The sequence below is a fragment of the Panthera onca genome, chromosome E3, assembly GCF_046562875.1.
Source record: "Panthera onca isolate mPanOnc1 chromosome E3, mPanOnc1 haplotype 2, whole genome shotgun sequence".
Lineage (NCBI taxonomy): Eukaryota > Metazoa > Chordata > Mammalia > Carnivora > Felidae > Panthera > Panthera onca.
In genome coordinates, this window is record NC_138354.1 from 4,643,236 (window position 1) to 4,659,054 (window position 15,819).

Genomic DNA, 15,819 nt, shown 5'->3' on the forward strand with positions numbered 1-15,819 from the left:
TTTAACTTTTTTTTTTTTTTTTAGGTAGACTCCATGCCCAACGTGGGGCTTGAACTCACAACCCTGAGATCAAGAGTTGCACACTTTACTGAGCAGCTGGTGTCCCTGTCACTCTGTCCTTTTACATGTTCTTGCTAGGATGAAGGAGCCCCCAGCTGGGAGTACCTGCACCGCGTTGCAGAGGTCATTTTGTGGGAGACACTGCATTGCTCAGTGCACCACGGTGCCCCCTTGTACCCAGTTTCGGCTGTGCGCCTCCCTGCAGAGCTGAGTCCCCGGCTTCAGCCAGCAGTGGCCAGGTGACTAAGTTTAGGTCCACGGAATTCGAGCTGGGGGATATGTCATCTTCTGAGTCCTATTCGAAGAGGGCTGTTGTTCCCCACTGCCTCCTCCTCCCTCCATGGGCTGTGACAGCACCATGGTGACAAGGGTAATACCTGAGGACAGGGCTTGGCCAACTGGGCCTGGGAAGGGCCGGGTGGAAACACTTCAGGCTTTGTGGGTACAGCCCCTCACAGCTGCTCAGCCCCGCCTCCACATGTGACAGCACCTACACAGCCAATGGGGATGGCCTGGCTGTGTCCCAGTAAACCTTTATGTATGGACACAAATTTCAATTTTGTAGAATTTCACATGCCATAAAATATTTGATTTTTTTAAAAAAACTGACAAATGTAAAACCCAATCTTGGCTTACGGGATGCACCAAAAGGCAGCAGGCCAAATGTGGCCCATGAACTGTACCTTGCTGACTCCCTTTTAGGGGATGGAAAAGTAACAAGATAAAGGGGACCCTTTCTCTAGAGAACATCCTGGACCACCTGCCTGGTAGTTTGGAATTGTACGTGAGATCGCCATCTTCTCTCTTACCAACTAATCCAACACTGATACAGAATTAGCCAACAAAAAAATGAACCACAGTCATTTCTTCTAAACTGCAGCATATATATTCTTCCCAAACCTAGTGGTATGCTAATGACTTAAGAGTAAGTCACAGGAAGAAAATAAAGGGCAGCCCATTCAAAACCTCTGTAATATAGCAAGAGTTCTAGCACAATCAGTAGCAATCCTAATAAAAGATGTGGTTTTAAAATATTAAGTTCCGAATAAAATATGCAGTATTTCTATCTTTAGAAAAATGTGTGCTCACATCTTGATTTCTAAATATCACACTTTAGAGTAACAGTTTACTCCAAGGCTGATCAGGAAAAATAAGACCACGGAACATTTATCTGTACTAGTAAACAGGAAGTGCTCAGGAACTGATCAGAAGGTATGGCAGAGAGGAGGAAAATGGGGCTCTGCCCATGCCACCCCCCCCCCCGCCCCTGCCCCCCAAGTAGGAACAACTAATGAGCTGGCATCTTCTGCAGAACTCTAGAACCTGGTCCAAAATTTCTAAGTATCAGGCGAGGCTTGATGAGGCAGGGGCACAGCTGTGCAGCCAGATAGATGACTCTCCCGCCCACCTACCACCTCCACCCCTGCCCCCACACCTCAGATCAGCTACCAAATGGGTGACAGCCTGCATTCCAGGCCAGTGGGTTGTTCTCAAACAGCTGCAGAGTGGGCTTCACCTGCTGGACAGAGGTCTGTAGGAGGGTTTCGAGGGGCATCCTCTTGTTTCCTGGACCCACATCAGTCATGGGCCTGGGCAGCCTCCCAGATGGCTCATGCCGAAAGCATTTAAAGGCACAAGTCCAGGGGCGCCTGGGTAGCTCAGTCGGCTGAGCATCGACTTCAGCTCAGGTCATGATCTCACAGTTCGTGAGTTCGAGCCCTGCATCGGGCTCTGTGCTGACAACTTAGAGCCTGAAGCCTGCTTCGGATTCTGTGTCTCCCTCTCTCCCTGCCCTTCCCCCACTGGCTCTTTCTCTGCCTCTCAAAAATAAAGAAACTTAATAAAAATAAATAAATAAAGGCAAGAGTCCTGGCTGTAGCCAGCTGGGGCAAGAAATGACAGTCAAGGTGAGCAGCAAACTGAGACACCTGGGAAAGAAGAGGTTGAGAAAGGAGAGATGTGTGGGAATGAGGGCTTCTAGAAGCTTCCGTGCATGCCAGGAAATGACGTGTGCCCTGGGTGGGTCACAGGCTTAGAAAAGGTCGAGAAGTCGCTAGGCTCTCACTATGGATGGGCCTGCAGGTTCAACAGAAACGAAGTGAAGGCTGAGGCAGAACCAGAACCAGCTTGGCTGAGCAGTGAAGGCATGCTTGATAAAGAGCCAGTCTGCAAAGACTGGGACAAATTGTTTTTCCTCTTTTTCTTTCTCCCCACCTCTTTTTTTCTGTTGGGTTTTTTTTTTTTCTTTTTTCAGCTCCAGGTGTTTTAAGCAAAGTGAGAAAATACACCTAACTCTTAAGTTACTGGAACAGAGAACAGTGGCTGCACATGACAAGGAATACATACCTACTGATACGGAAAAGTCAATAAAAAGAGCACACAAGAAACAACACAAACTCTGGGGTGAGGGGAAAATTTGATTCCCAGAGCTGCTGATTATATTTAAAATGCCCGGTTTTGGGGTGCCTGGGTGGCTCAGTCAGTTAAGCATCTGACTTTGGCTCAGGTCATGATCTTGTGGTTCATGGGCTCGAGCCCCCACGTCTGGCTCTGTGCTGGAGCCTGCTTGGGATTCTGTGTCTCTCTCTGACCCTCCCATCTGCTCCTGCTCAAAAATGAACATTAAAAAATATGTCCAGTTTTCATCAAGTAATTGTAAAACGTGCAAAGAAACAAAGTATGGTCTACTCACAGGAACGAGAAATTAACAAGCTGTCACCATGAGTCCTACCTCTCTGGTTGCTGGGGATGGATCAAGAGTGGGCCACGCTTGGTGGGCAGCTATTTGAGACTACATTTAAACACAAACTCCAGCAGAACCCCAAAGGCTTGGGAGAAGAGCCTGGTTAAGTCCACTCGGGAGGCTGTCTCTAAGAACTAATGCGGGAAAAGCCAAGAGAGATTTGAAAAACAGAATGAAGAGAGACGTGCTTTTCAATACGTGGCAAAACATTACAGAGACAGAGCAATGAAAACATGGTTTAGCTCATCACAATTCTAAAAGAGGTCTGTAAGACAGAATCAAACAAGCCAGATTCAGAGTACTTACAAGCTATGAGTTAGGACTGACTGCAAATAGGAGAAAACCCAAGATGACCAAGCGGCTAGCAGCTCCATCATCCAAACCAGCCAACCGCTGGCCTGCGATGTCTACCAAAGCCCAAGCAGGAGCCCCCGTCGAGTCTCGCTGGCCTTAGATTAGGCATCCATCCCAGGAACTAAACTGGGCTCACAGGGCGGGCGCTGTGACTGGCCTGCCAGGGAATGTGCTGGCTCTGGGGTATCAGCTTCCCTTTCTAAAAGGATGTGGGGAAGAGCACTGAGCACACAAAAAGGAAAACCACTGCAAATGATCATTTAATCCATGATAAAGACAGTATTTTGAGTCAGGGACAAAAAGATGAGTGGCGTAGACAACTAGCAGTTCATTAGGAAAATAAAAATCAGACACATCAAGCCACATCTTGTCAAGAAAAATGGAAAAGATCAACGAATGACAATTTTTTAAAGGTTGTTTCACATAAAGAGAAAGAATACTTGGTACGTAACTGGGTTGCAAAAAGAATTTTCCTGTGCTCCATTTCTTTCAGACAAGAAATAACCGTACTTCATCATTGCATGGAATTTTATAGGGCACAGGGCAGTCACTGAATCATTTTCTCAAAAGAAATCATTCTTGCTCCCAAATCCCTGTATCTAACATATGTGAATTACATAATAAAAATGGGGAAAAAAAAAGTATACCTCCACAATATTAGGATGCTTTATAGCTCCAAGGAACAGAAAAGTCTCAAGTCCAACAGGTGTAAGGAATGTGAACGACCTTCACCTTCCGGGTACAGAGCGGCTTCCGAGCTGGTGAATTCACCATCCGTGTGCTCCCTGCCTGCGGTTCTGCCCTCCCTCAGCTCACCACCCTGACCTCCAGCCCTGAGTCACAAGACGCAATCAACAGGTATCCAGATGGACAATGCCATTCTGCCCTGATTCATCAATGAAGAATCACCCCAAATACTTCCCTAAACATCCTGTTGGCCAGTGTTTGGTCAGACTCTCAGCCCCAAACAGCCTCTGGTGAGGGAGGAAAACCAGGCCACACCAAGGCACTGCCATGAGGAGGAAGGGCTCAGCACAGCTGCCGACCTGCTGTGTGGACACTGAGTGAGGAAGGAGACAAGGACAGGACACTGTCTCTGGCGTCCTGTTATGCACATGGCCCCTGGGTCCCTCACACAAGAACTCTGTCGCTGTACATCTGTAGGCACCCCAAATACTGTCAGGAGCAGGAAAGAGAAGGGTATTTTCTACACACGCCTGTCTTCAGTGTAACAAACACTCTGTTTCGTTAACAGAGCTGCACCCTGCCTTTGCACACTTAATGACTGTGTTTTTATTAAATCAGCTAAACCCAAGACAGGCAAACACTTTTTTTTTAAGGTATTGTTTGCCTTCTTTATTAAAGAGCAGATCAGTAACGATGGGCATCACTATTTATAAATGCCAAAAAGAGAGTGAGAGAATAGACAAGTAGTGAGGTACTTCTCCAAAAGGTTTAACGAAATTTCTCAGAGCTCTGTTAAGAAAAGTAGAGTGGACACCCGTGTCCCGACCACTATGTTCAACACTCACTAAGATCTTGCTACTTTCTGCTTCATCTACTTATGTACGCATAAGCTGCACTTATGTACTTCAAAGCTGCAGACATCATGACAGCCTACCCTTCTGTTCTGCATGGCATCCTAGAAAGATTCCCATCCATAACCACCATTATCACACTTCGGAAGAGTAACTAATTCTGTAATATTACCGAATACCATTCCACATTCAAATTCCTCTCAATGCCTCCAAAGTACATACGTGGATGTCTTCTTGAGTTGGATGTTTTGGGGATCCGATCAAGGATCACGCACTGCATCTGATTATGTCTCGTTAGTCTCTTTGTATTGAAAGAGTCCCCCTGACCCTTTCTCTCTTTTTAAAAATGACATTGGCTTTTAGAGATCAGGCCAGTTGCCTTGGTGAATGCCCCAAAGATTTCGCTGATTGATTTCTCCACTGAAGCTGTTCCTCTCTTCTGTATTTTCTGTAAACTAAAAGACTAAGCGCTTAAAACCATATTAAATATCCTGCCAAGACTATACCCCAGTGCAACGTATGTACGTACCTCACACTGCATCTCAGCAAGAGGCACACAATGTCGCCCCTGGTGAATGGGGGTGAACAATCATTCCATTGTAAAGGTTACCTTTTACAGGGTCAGTGAGGAAGATGTCTGTGCGAGATTCTCTGGCACTGTACAAACTCCCAGTTTCCTTTGTGTCAAATGATCCTGGCATCCACTGATCATCTTTGCCTAGATGCCCTAGGGGTTACAAATTAGCAATATTTCAAATTCTATCATTCCTCCTACATTTATTAGTGGACACTTTTCTGTAATAATCAGCCTTTCCACAACTGTGCCCACTAAAAGGGCAGGGTGGAAATTCTTTCCTTCTAATTACAGAGTAAGGCGTTTGGGCAAGATTTATCTCCAATGGTGGAAATGAGCTCAAGCCCCTTTCTCTTTTTCTGTATTGCTGTGGACAGACTTTTTTGTTTATTCGAATGTTGCCATCAGTCATAGTCAGTCTGTTTGATCATCAAATTACCTCAAATTTGGCCAAGGAGAAACCCTGCAGGCTAGCTTCTGGGACCTCTGACATCTCCCCATTAATCTTTGAGTATTTCCTTGTTTTCTGACACAAGAGGTCCCAGTCTCATCCTGGACACTTCAGGGCCCAGGTCTAGAACCAGCTGTCTCTCCGGGGAGTCCTGGTTCCTTGTGTGGGAAATGCTGGCACCATATCTGCTCATCTGTGGGGGGGTGCCATGGGTTCTGGACCCTCAGTGGACACAGCTAAGAGATATACAACTTCTAAAAAATAATGAGCAATACTTTCAGTTCATATTTCTCATTATGGCAAGGTTTACACAAATTCTTGTTTTTATGGTCACCTCTTCTCTTAAACTGGGGGTTTGGGCTCTGGTATCTCCAATGGTTTCTTTTTGCCTTATCTTACAATATACAAAAACTGGATCCAAAATAACACCAGGATTACTAATAAAATTAATGAGCCATGTTTATAATTTTTTGCAGGTCTTTGTCCTTAAACATATCCCACTGAAAACATACAGTCATAATTCTGCATTCACAAGTTTCTTGTAAAAATTATTTTCTCTGTGCGGTTACCAATTCGATATAAAGATGATTTCTGTTTTCAATTTCAGAATGGTTTTATTTTCTATTTTTGAATATGTAAATAATTTTACATTTATTCAAAAGTCAAAATTTCATAAAAAGGTGTAACGAAAGAAATGTTGCTTCCATCCCTGACTCTAGCATGTTCACTCTTGCCTCCAATTCATTTTATTAGTTTACGGTTTATCCTTCTAGTACTTCCCTTTGCAAAAATAAGCGAGTGTGTGTGTGTGTGTGTGTGTGTGTGTGTGTGTGTGTGTGCGCATGTTACTTCCCGACTCTTACACTGAATGTAGCGTGATATATGGTGTTGTGCACTTCCCTTTCCTTAACAGTCTGTTGGGGTATAGTACTTCAAATTTGTCAAACGTATCACTTATAATGCATACTGTACTATAAAAATACAAAAACACACTGGGGGCATTTAGTGTGAGAAATCTGTCCTGATAATTACTAAACCATGGGGAGATACTTCCTACCGACACCAATTTCAACATCTGCTACGTAAACCAAACATACATCATGTGTGTACAAAGCCGTCCTTACTTGGGCACCTCAAGTGTCTCATGCTGTCAGCTGCTGCCATGTGCTTTTCCAAAGGCCTCATACTCCCACAATGAGCATCTTCAAAATCTGGTACCACGTCAGAATTATGACTTCTAGTGCTACATTATCTCTAGAAAAAACAAAGTATTCACCTATTCCAAATTGATAGAATTCCCCTCAACATTAATTCCTTTCTTCTACAGAGTTTGATTTTTCTCTTTGAACGCTTTCATGTATGTAAAACATTTATATAGTTCCACTCCAGCATCAATTACCTGGTGATCAGTAAGCTGTGGCTCTGTAAATGCTTTTATACTTTTGTTGCACTCTGTGATTTTAGCGCCGTGACTGATTTCTCTGAGACACAGGTTAGATTCATAGGTAGATGCTAATATACGGGACATTGTTAGGGCTGTCTCTCCACATGAGTTCTTTGATATTTAGTACTGTATGACATGGATACCCCCCCGACATTCATTCCAGAGAGAGCCCACAAACCCCCGCCCCCTTGTCTTCTGATGCCAATTAAAGACTGAATTTCCACAGGAGGGGGTCTCCACATTATTACAATCATAAGGTTTCTCCTGGGTTCTCTTGGTTCTTTTGTCTTGTGACAAAATTTGACTTCGCTCAGGAGGGTTTTCCGTATCTGCTGCATCTTAGGGTATCTCTCTTGTGTGAATTACCTGATGCTTTGTGAGAGTCGATTTCTTGCAGAAGGACTTCCCACATTTGCTACATTCATAGGGCTTCTCCCCCGTGTGTGCGCGCTGGTGAACCGTGAGCGTCGACTTCATACAGAAGGACTTCCCACATCGCTTACACTCATAGGGCTTTTCCCCTGTGTGAGTTCTCTCATGATTAATGAGGTTTGACTTCACATAAAAAGTTTTCCCACATTCCTTACATTCAAAGGGGTTCTTCCCTGTGTGAGTTCTCTGATGGACAGTGAGGTGTGATTTCATACAGAAAGATTTCTCACATTCATTGCATTTATAAGGTTTCTCTTCTGTGTGAGTTCTCTGATGTATGGTTAAGGCTGACTTATAACAGAAAGATTTCCCACATTTGTCACATTCGCGGGGCTTCTCCCCAGTGTGTGTTCTCTGGTGTTCAATGAGGTGTGACTTCTGGAAGAAGGTTTTTTTACATTCCTTACACTCATAGGGTTTCTCCCCTGTGTGTGTTCGCTGATGTTTAGTGAGGTGGGACTTCTGGAAGAAGGTTTTCCCACATTCCTTACATTCATAAGGTTTCTCCCCCGTGTGTATTCTCTGGTGTTGACGGAGGGCTGACTTCATATAGAAGGATTTCCCGCATTCATTACATTTATAGGGTTTCTCCCCCGTGTGAGTCCTCTGGTGTACAGTTAAAGTTGACTTATGGCGAAAGGTCTTCTGACATTCGTTACATTCATAGGGTTTGTCTTCCGAATGTGTCCTCTGATGATCGATGAGATTGGACTTCATGGAAAAGGCTTTCCCACATTCACTACATACGTGGGGTTTCTTTCCCGTGTGATTCCTCTGATGAATATTAAGAAGTGACTTCACATAGAATGACTTCTCACATTCATTACACTTAAAGGGCTTCTCTCCAGTGTGAGTTCTCTGGTGTATGATGAGGGTTGACTCCATATGGAAGGCCTTCCCACATTTGTCACACTCATGTGGTTTCTCCCCTGTGTGCGTTTTCTGATGTTTAGTGAGGGCTGATTTTTTATAGAAGGACTTCTCGCGTTCATTGCATCCATAGGGTTTCTCCCCCGTGTGGGTTCTTTGATGTACTATTAGGATGGAATTCATGGAGAAGGCTTTGCCACACTCGTTACATTCATAAGGTTTCAAACCGGTGTGAATTTTCTGATGTTTAGTGAGGTTTGATTTCACACAGAAGGTTTTCCCACACTCCTTACACTCATGGGGTTTCTTCCCTGTATGAGATACTTGATGGATAATCAGGGCTGATTTATAGCAGAAGGACTTCCCACAATCTGCACATTTATAGGGTTTCTCTTCTGTATGCTTCCCCTGGTGTACGTGCAGGGCTGACTTATAGTAGAAGGATTTCCCACATTCATTACATCCATAGGGTCTCTCCCCTGTGTGTGTCCTCTGATGGTCGGCAAACTGTGACCTCTGTAAGAAAGTTTTCCCACACTCATTGCATTTGAAAGGTTTCTCCCCCGTATGTGTTTTCTGATGTTTAGTTAAGTTCGATTTCACACAGAAGGATCTCCCACATTCCTTACACTCATAGGGTTTCTCCCCCGTGTGAGTCCTCTGATGATGACTGAAGTTTGATTTTGCGTAGAAGGATTTCCCACACTCAGTACGCTGATAGGGCTTCTCTCCTGTGTGAATCCTCTGATGGACTTTGAGGGCGGAGTTATGACGAAAAGACTTGTTGCACTCACTGCACACATACAGCCTCCTTTCTGACTGTGTCCTCTGCTGACCAGGAGGGGCCAACTGAACGGGGGCTGTGTCACACTCACTAGGCTTCTCTCCTGGGTGAGATCCCGGATGGTCTGTGGTTGTGATTTCTGAAAAGTTTTCCCACATTTATTACTTTCACATGGTTTCTCTCCTGTGTGTATCTTCTGGTGCTGAGTCAGGTGAGACTCCCGGTAAAAACACTTCCCACAGTGACTACATTCAAAGGTTTTCTCTCCCGTGTGAGTTGCAGGAGGTTGAGTGAGCTGGGACTTCTTGCTGAAGTTATTCTCATTTTCATTAGATTCTTGGGTTTTCTCCTCCACGTTAACTTTCTGATGTTTTGAGAGGGCTGACTTCTCACACTCTTTGACCTCAGTGTGACTCTTCCTTGTGTAAGTTCCTGAAGGACTTGGCGGGCTGACTCATCACTGATATTTCCCCCATGTTCTGTACAATCAGGGGATTTCTCTTCTGTTTGAGCCCTTGTAGGTGGAATGATGGCTGACTTATTAAGGAAGGTTTCTCCACATTCATCATCTTCAAAAAGTAGTCCCAAAGTTTGAATTTTGTGTTGCTCAGTAAGGTCCTGAGTCTGACTGAGGGATTTCCCGTCTTGGCTATGTGCATCAGATTTCTTCCCAGTAGGAATATTTTCTTGATTATTAGCAAAAAGAAATTTCTCACATGCAGTAATTTCATCAGAGTTCTTACTTGAATGACTTTTATCACTAATAATGGATTCTGAAACATTTTTCAAACTCTTTCTACATGAGTCATACTCACAGGGTGTTTTTCTGCAAACATTATCTCTCTTCTTAGTCAGAGATTTTTTGTTAATGAGTGAAACTCGCCACAAACATTTATTTTGGTTTTCCTGGCTTCTGTCTATAAGGTCATAAATAAGAAAAATTAAGTCCACTTTAAAGATGTTAACACATTTCCTATGATTACCAAGATCAAGATAATTAACACATCCATCACCTTACGTAGTTAACACAAGTAGATTGTGCGTGTGGTGAGAATGGTCAACATCTACTCTCAACAACTTTCCACTGTTCTTACCGTCTTAGTCCCCGTGCTGTGCATCACACCCCCAGAACTTGAATAAGTCATTTGTGAGGGAAAAAAAAATCAAGCTGATCTAAGACAACCATAATAGCATTTAGTGCTAAAAGCAATGGAGAAAGAATGACAAATCCTTCAAGACTAAAAGTAAATCCCAATAGTTTCATATGTAGACAAAATGGTACTCAGGTGAAGTAACGCCAGTGAGTCTGAACATGCAAGAATGCAGGTAAATATTGTTTTCATGAATTCTTAAAGAACCTACTAGAAAATGAACTTCAATCAAGAAATGGTAGGAGTGCCTGGGTGGCTCAGTTAAGCGTCCAACTTCGGCTCAGGTCATGATCTCACGGTTTGTGAGACTGAGCCCCATGTCAGGCTCTGTGCTGACAGTGCAAAGTGTGCTTGGGATTCTCCCTCTGCCTCTCTCTCTGCCCCTCCCCAGCTCGCTCTTTCTCTCTCTCTCTCTCTCTCTCTCTCAAAGGAAGGAAGGGAAGAAGGAAAGGAAAGGAAACAAGAAACAGTAAAATGTAATACAGCAGGAGATTGCTTCTGAGCACTGATTTGTTGAACTGGGAATCAAGCCTGGAAGCGGGGCCTGCCTATGAGAATACAATGAAAACATAAAGGACTTCAGATCTTAGAATTATTCGATGTTAAATTATAAACGTCCCCAAACCGATCCTCCCCAACCCCCCAGTGCAGTAACACCTCCCACCACCATCATCATGTTGCTCAGATGGAACGCTTGCCTCCCCCCATCACATGCCACATCTGACTCAGCAGCCAATCCTCCTCTCTAAACACGCAGCCCCACCTCCCCATGTGCACCAGCTCCTTATGCTAAGCCGCCATCACTTCTCATCTGAAGCAATGCAAGCATGTCTCCCCCACTGAAACCCAACAGCCCACACAGCTCACCATCTAGGCTAACCTGACTAGTGCTCTGCTGTCTTTGTGACAGGACTTTACTCCTGCAGGAAACTCCTGCCCAGGAAGCTACAGATTGCAAGTAATTTTAATATTCAGTTCAGAAGCTTCCCCAAAACCCTTTTTTTTTTTTAATTTTTCAAATTATTATTTTAGAGAGAGAGTGCTAGCAGGAAAGACGGGCAGAGGGAGGGAGAGAATCTGAAGCTGGCTCCACACTCGGTGCAGGGCTCGATCCCACAACCCACAATGATTGTGACTTGAGCCTAAATCAAGAGTTAGATGCTCAGCTGACTGACCACCTAAACACCCTTTCCCAGAAAGCTGTCAAATAAACTGCTTAACTTTCCAATAAATAATAAACTTTTTCTCCAGGACTCTTCAATCCTTGTTGTGTTCACACATCCTGAACTATTACACTAGTGTCCTTACCCAATGGTTATCAAGATCCTGTCTGAAACCATACCCTCAAATCCCACAAATAACCTGATTTTGTTCACCCGCCTACAAGGCACTACTGAAACTGTCAGGGTGAGCAATAAATTCAAATGTGCCATATTGGCAGGCGATTCTGGCAGCGTGCTCGTGGGGCCAGCCCTGCATACGGTCTCTGTTTCTACTTTTTTTTTTTTTTTTAATTTTTTTTCAACGTTTTTTATTTATTTTTGGCACAGAGAGAGACAGAGCATGAACGGGGGAGGGGCAGAGAGAGAGGGAGACACAGAATCGGAAACAGGCTCCAGGCTCTGAGCCATCAGCCCAGAGCCTGACGCGGGGCTCGAACTCACGGACCGCGAGATCGTGACCTGGCTGAAGTCGGACGCTTAGCCGACTGCGCCACCCAGGCGCCCCTCTCTGTTTCTACTTTTAATCACCACACTCGCACCCATCTCTGATCTTCTTGGACAGTAGTGGCCACAGAAATTCTTCTAAAATAGTCTTTTGCAGAAATCTGTTAACAGCTGCCCATTTCACCAAAAATAGAGTCAAAGCCCTTACCATGCCCTGTAAAACATCATCTGGGCTCTGGCTGACTCTCTGAAGTCATCCCCTACCAGTGTTCCTCTCAAATGCATCCTTGCAGCCACAGTGGCCCCCAGAGCACTTCCAACAAACACCTACCACAAGAGCACGGCCCAGGTATTCACTGTGCCTGGAACCCCTAGAATCCACATAACATTCAATTATCTGCTCTAAGGTGGACCTCATCAAAAAGGTATTCTCTGACCACCTTTTTTTTTTAATTTTTATTTTTTTAATGTTTATTTATTTTTGAGAGAGAGAGAGATAGAGTGTGAATAGGGGAGGGGCAGAGAGGGAGACACAGAATCTGAAGTAGCTCCAGGCTCCAAGCTGTCAGCACAGAGCCTGACATGGGGCTCAAACTCACAAACCATGAGATCATGACCTGAGCTGAGCCACCCAGGTGCCCAGGTGGGGTGTCAGAGAGCACACCCCACTCCATCTGCTTTTAGCCTGCTTTAATTGTCTTCATGGGTCTTGTCACCACTTGATAAGTAAATTTTTTAGTTATATCTATCTTCTCCTGCTAGCTTGTAAGCTCCAAGAGCTCAGGAAGATTGTTACATTTACTGGCTTATCTCCAACACCAAGAACATGAGTGGCACATAGTAGAAATATCTGCAGCAGAATGAATGAATGAATGAATGCACACGTAGGGGGGGGAACATAAAAAGAAAATACACCATGAAAATGGAGGAAGATGCACACTAGAGAAAGAAACAGAAGATGCTAAGATGACGCAAGCAAGGGTTCAATACTGGGTGTCAGGCAGAAAAGGACAGCACTGGTGTTTACAAGTGATGAAGTAGGGCGATTTGGGTGATTGGAGGTCTGCTAGCTCACTGTTCAGCTACTTCCGAAGGCCTCAGGGCCCAAAACAGAACTACTGAGACACACACCAACCTCAGAACCAGCCCATCCGGGACCTGATTTCTGTGGGCTTCATTCTCCATAATGACTAACTCACCTTGATCACCCTGATCTGGGGATTCTCCCCTTGATGTCCACAGCTCTTCTCCTTGCTCCAACTTGAAGATCACCTCCGGTTTGGTGAGGCGACACCCTGTGAGTGGGATACAGGGTAAAACTCCTCACGGGCTGCTTGGGTATCAGGGCCCGTGGAGGACGAGGAAGGTGCAGCTTCAGGAGCCACATGATAAAGGTGCCCATTTGAACCTTTCATTAGGGAGGCAGGAACACATCCTTTCTATGCCCAATGCGAACATCTTTGACCCATGAGATGTACACACATTATCACTAAACACTCCTTCAAGGGCCCACAAACTCTGGCAGCTAAGAACGAAGAAAAGAAACGCATGCTATGAGACATTACACAGGGAACACCCCTCACCCACTGAGACCAGGTGGCTGTAGTTCTCCAGCATCACGTCCCGGTACAGCGTCCTCTGTGTGCCTGTCAGTTGTAGCCACTCATCCCGGGTAAAGTCCACAGTCACGTCCTTGAACGACATGGATCCCAGACCAGCGCATTTCTGTTCAAGCCAAAGAGATCAGTATTAGGTGACATGAAACAGATATGTGAGAACTCTTAACATGTTTACTCTGAGAGTTTACAACAAATATTATACATGTTGCCTACTCTGTATCTTGTTTTGTTTTTATTTTGTGGGGTAAACTGATATGACAGGAAAACCCAGTGTATTAACTTATTAATTCAAATATAAAAACTACACTTCCTACTGTGTTTCTGAAACTGTCCTACCCTGCCAAGAATATTAAGCTAAATCAGTCCTCTTTTCTTCCCCCTGCCCTTAAGGAGCTTAAGCCTTAGTAAGGAGACAAATCACATTTACAAACACTTATCCTGTAATACGGTATTATGAGAGGTGCATGGGAATCATGTACAGTTAGTGTTAAATAAGGGTAGACAATATGGTTCTATTGTGTATTGTCAGGTTGTGCTTCATCTAGCAGGGGATCTTTGTTAATGTGGCACCATTACACAAGCAGAGCCAAGGAGGCATGACAAACACCCAGAAGTGTGACAGGAGAACGCGGTGTAGGACTCTAAGAAGATAAAGTTCTGCAAAGGTGTTCAGGGATACATTACAGAGTGAGTCCGGGTCTTAGTCCTATAGCTGAGTGTCTCTAAAATACTGCACCCTCACCCTAGCAATAAATTTTTGAGCACCTCCAATTAATTTATTAATAAATAATATATACACCCTGTCAACCCATGCAATAATGATAGGCTTAATTTAACTTTTTTTTTCCCCCTGGCTAAAAGTTAAATGTAGACAATTGACTGTTTCCTTCCTACTGGAGCATCCTGGGCCCTCTATAGGCGGGAGGTAGGACACTCAAGATAACGAGGGGCCAGTAAGGATTGAAAGCAATCACTGTCACAGCTGTAAAATCACTGTTTACACTGAAACACAAGACAGATCTCAAATCAAAAACTTCCAAAAACCCGACTTTAAAACTTAAGGTACCAGGAAAAGAAGAAATTAAACCAAAACCCAGCTGAAAGAAATAATAAAATCAGAACAGAAATAAACAAAATAGAAAAACAACAGATAAAACGAAAATAAAAGCCGGTTTTTCAAAGAGATAAACAAAATGGATAAACTTTTACCTAGATGGACTAAGAAAAAACAGCAAAGTCTCAAATTACTAAAATCGGAAAAGAGTAAGGACATTACTACCAATTTAGCAGAAATAAAAAGGCTTATAAGACATTACTATGAACTACAGTGTGCCAAAACACTGGAAAACCAAGAGGAAATGGATAGATTACCAGAAACACAAAACCTAGCAAGACTAAATCAGGAGGAAAATAGATGATCTGAACAGAACTGTAACTAGGAAGGAGACTGGGTCAGAAATGAGGAATATAGGGACAAATACAAGTCCAGGACCTCATGGCTTCACTGTTTCATTCTATCAAAAATTCAAAGAAGAGCTAAATTACAATCCTTCTCAAACTTTTCCAGAAAACTGAAGAGGACTTCCTAACTCACTTCCTAACTCATTCTGTGAGACCAGCATCACCACGATACCAAAGCCAGAAAAAGACACTGCAAGAAAACTACAGACCATTATCCTTTACGTACAGATGCAAAATCCTCAACAAAATTCTAGCAAACCAAATTCAGTAGTATATTAAAAGTACTACATACCATAACCAAGTAGTTTATTCCTGGAATGTGAAGATAGTTCAAAATATGAAAACCAATCAACATCATATACTACACATTGACTGAAGGAAAAAAAAAAAAAAAAACATACGATAATCTCAACTGATGGAGAAGCATCTGACAAAATCCAGTACCCCTTCTTCATGAAAAAACACTCAATAAGGGGCGCCTGGGTGGCTTGGTCGGTTAAGCGTCCGACTTCGGCTCAGGTCATGATCTCACAGTCCGTGAGTTCGAGCCCCACATCGGGCTCTGTGCTGACAGCTCGGAGCCTGGAGCCTGTTTCAGATTCTATGTCTCCCTCTCTCTCTGCCCCTCCCCTGTTCATGCTCTGTCTCTCTCTGTCTCAAAAATAAATAAA

The 15,819-nt window shown here is 43.9% G+C and overlaps 1 protein-coding gene across 5 annotated transcripts in view; it reads right to left on the bottom strand.

Moving 5' to 3' along the window:
• Positions 1–15,819, bottom strand: part of LOC132674377 (uncharacterized) — a 30,733-nt gene that overhangs the window by 3,431 nt on the left and 11,483 nt on the right. For 2 of the 5 annotated variants that reach the window (XM_078439899.2, XM_081791679.1), the window contains exons 4-6: positions 13,652–13,793; positions 13,268–13,363; positions 7,153–10,167 (exon numbers count right to left, since the gene is read on the bottom strand). In XM_078439899.2, the coding sequence (XP_078296025.2) occupies positions 7,504–9,408 (1,905 nt within the window). In that variant the 5' untranslated portion in view covers positions 9,409–10,167; positions 13,268–13,363; positions 13,652–13,793 and the 3' untranslated portion in view covers positions 7,153–7,503. Of the gene's footprint in view, positions 1–7,152; positions 10,168–13,267; positions 13,364–13,651; positions 13,794–15,819 lie in introns of those variants that run through there. The other 3 variants (XR_014136328.1, XM_081791680.1, XR_014136327.1) reach the window with 2 other exon arrangements.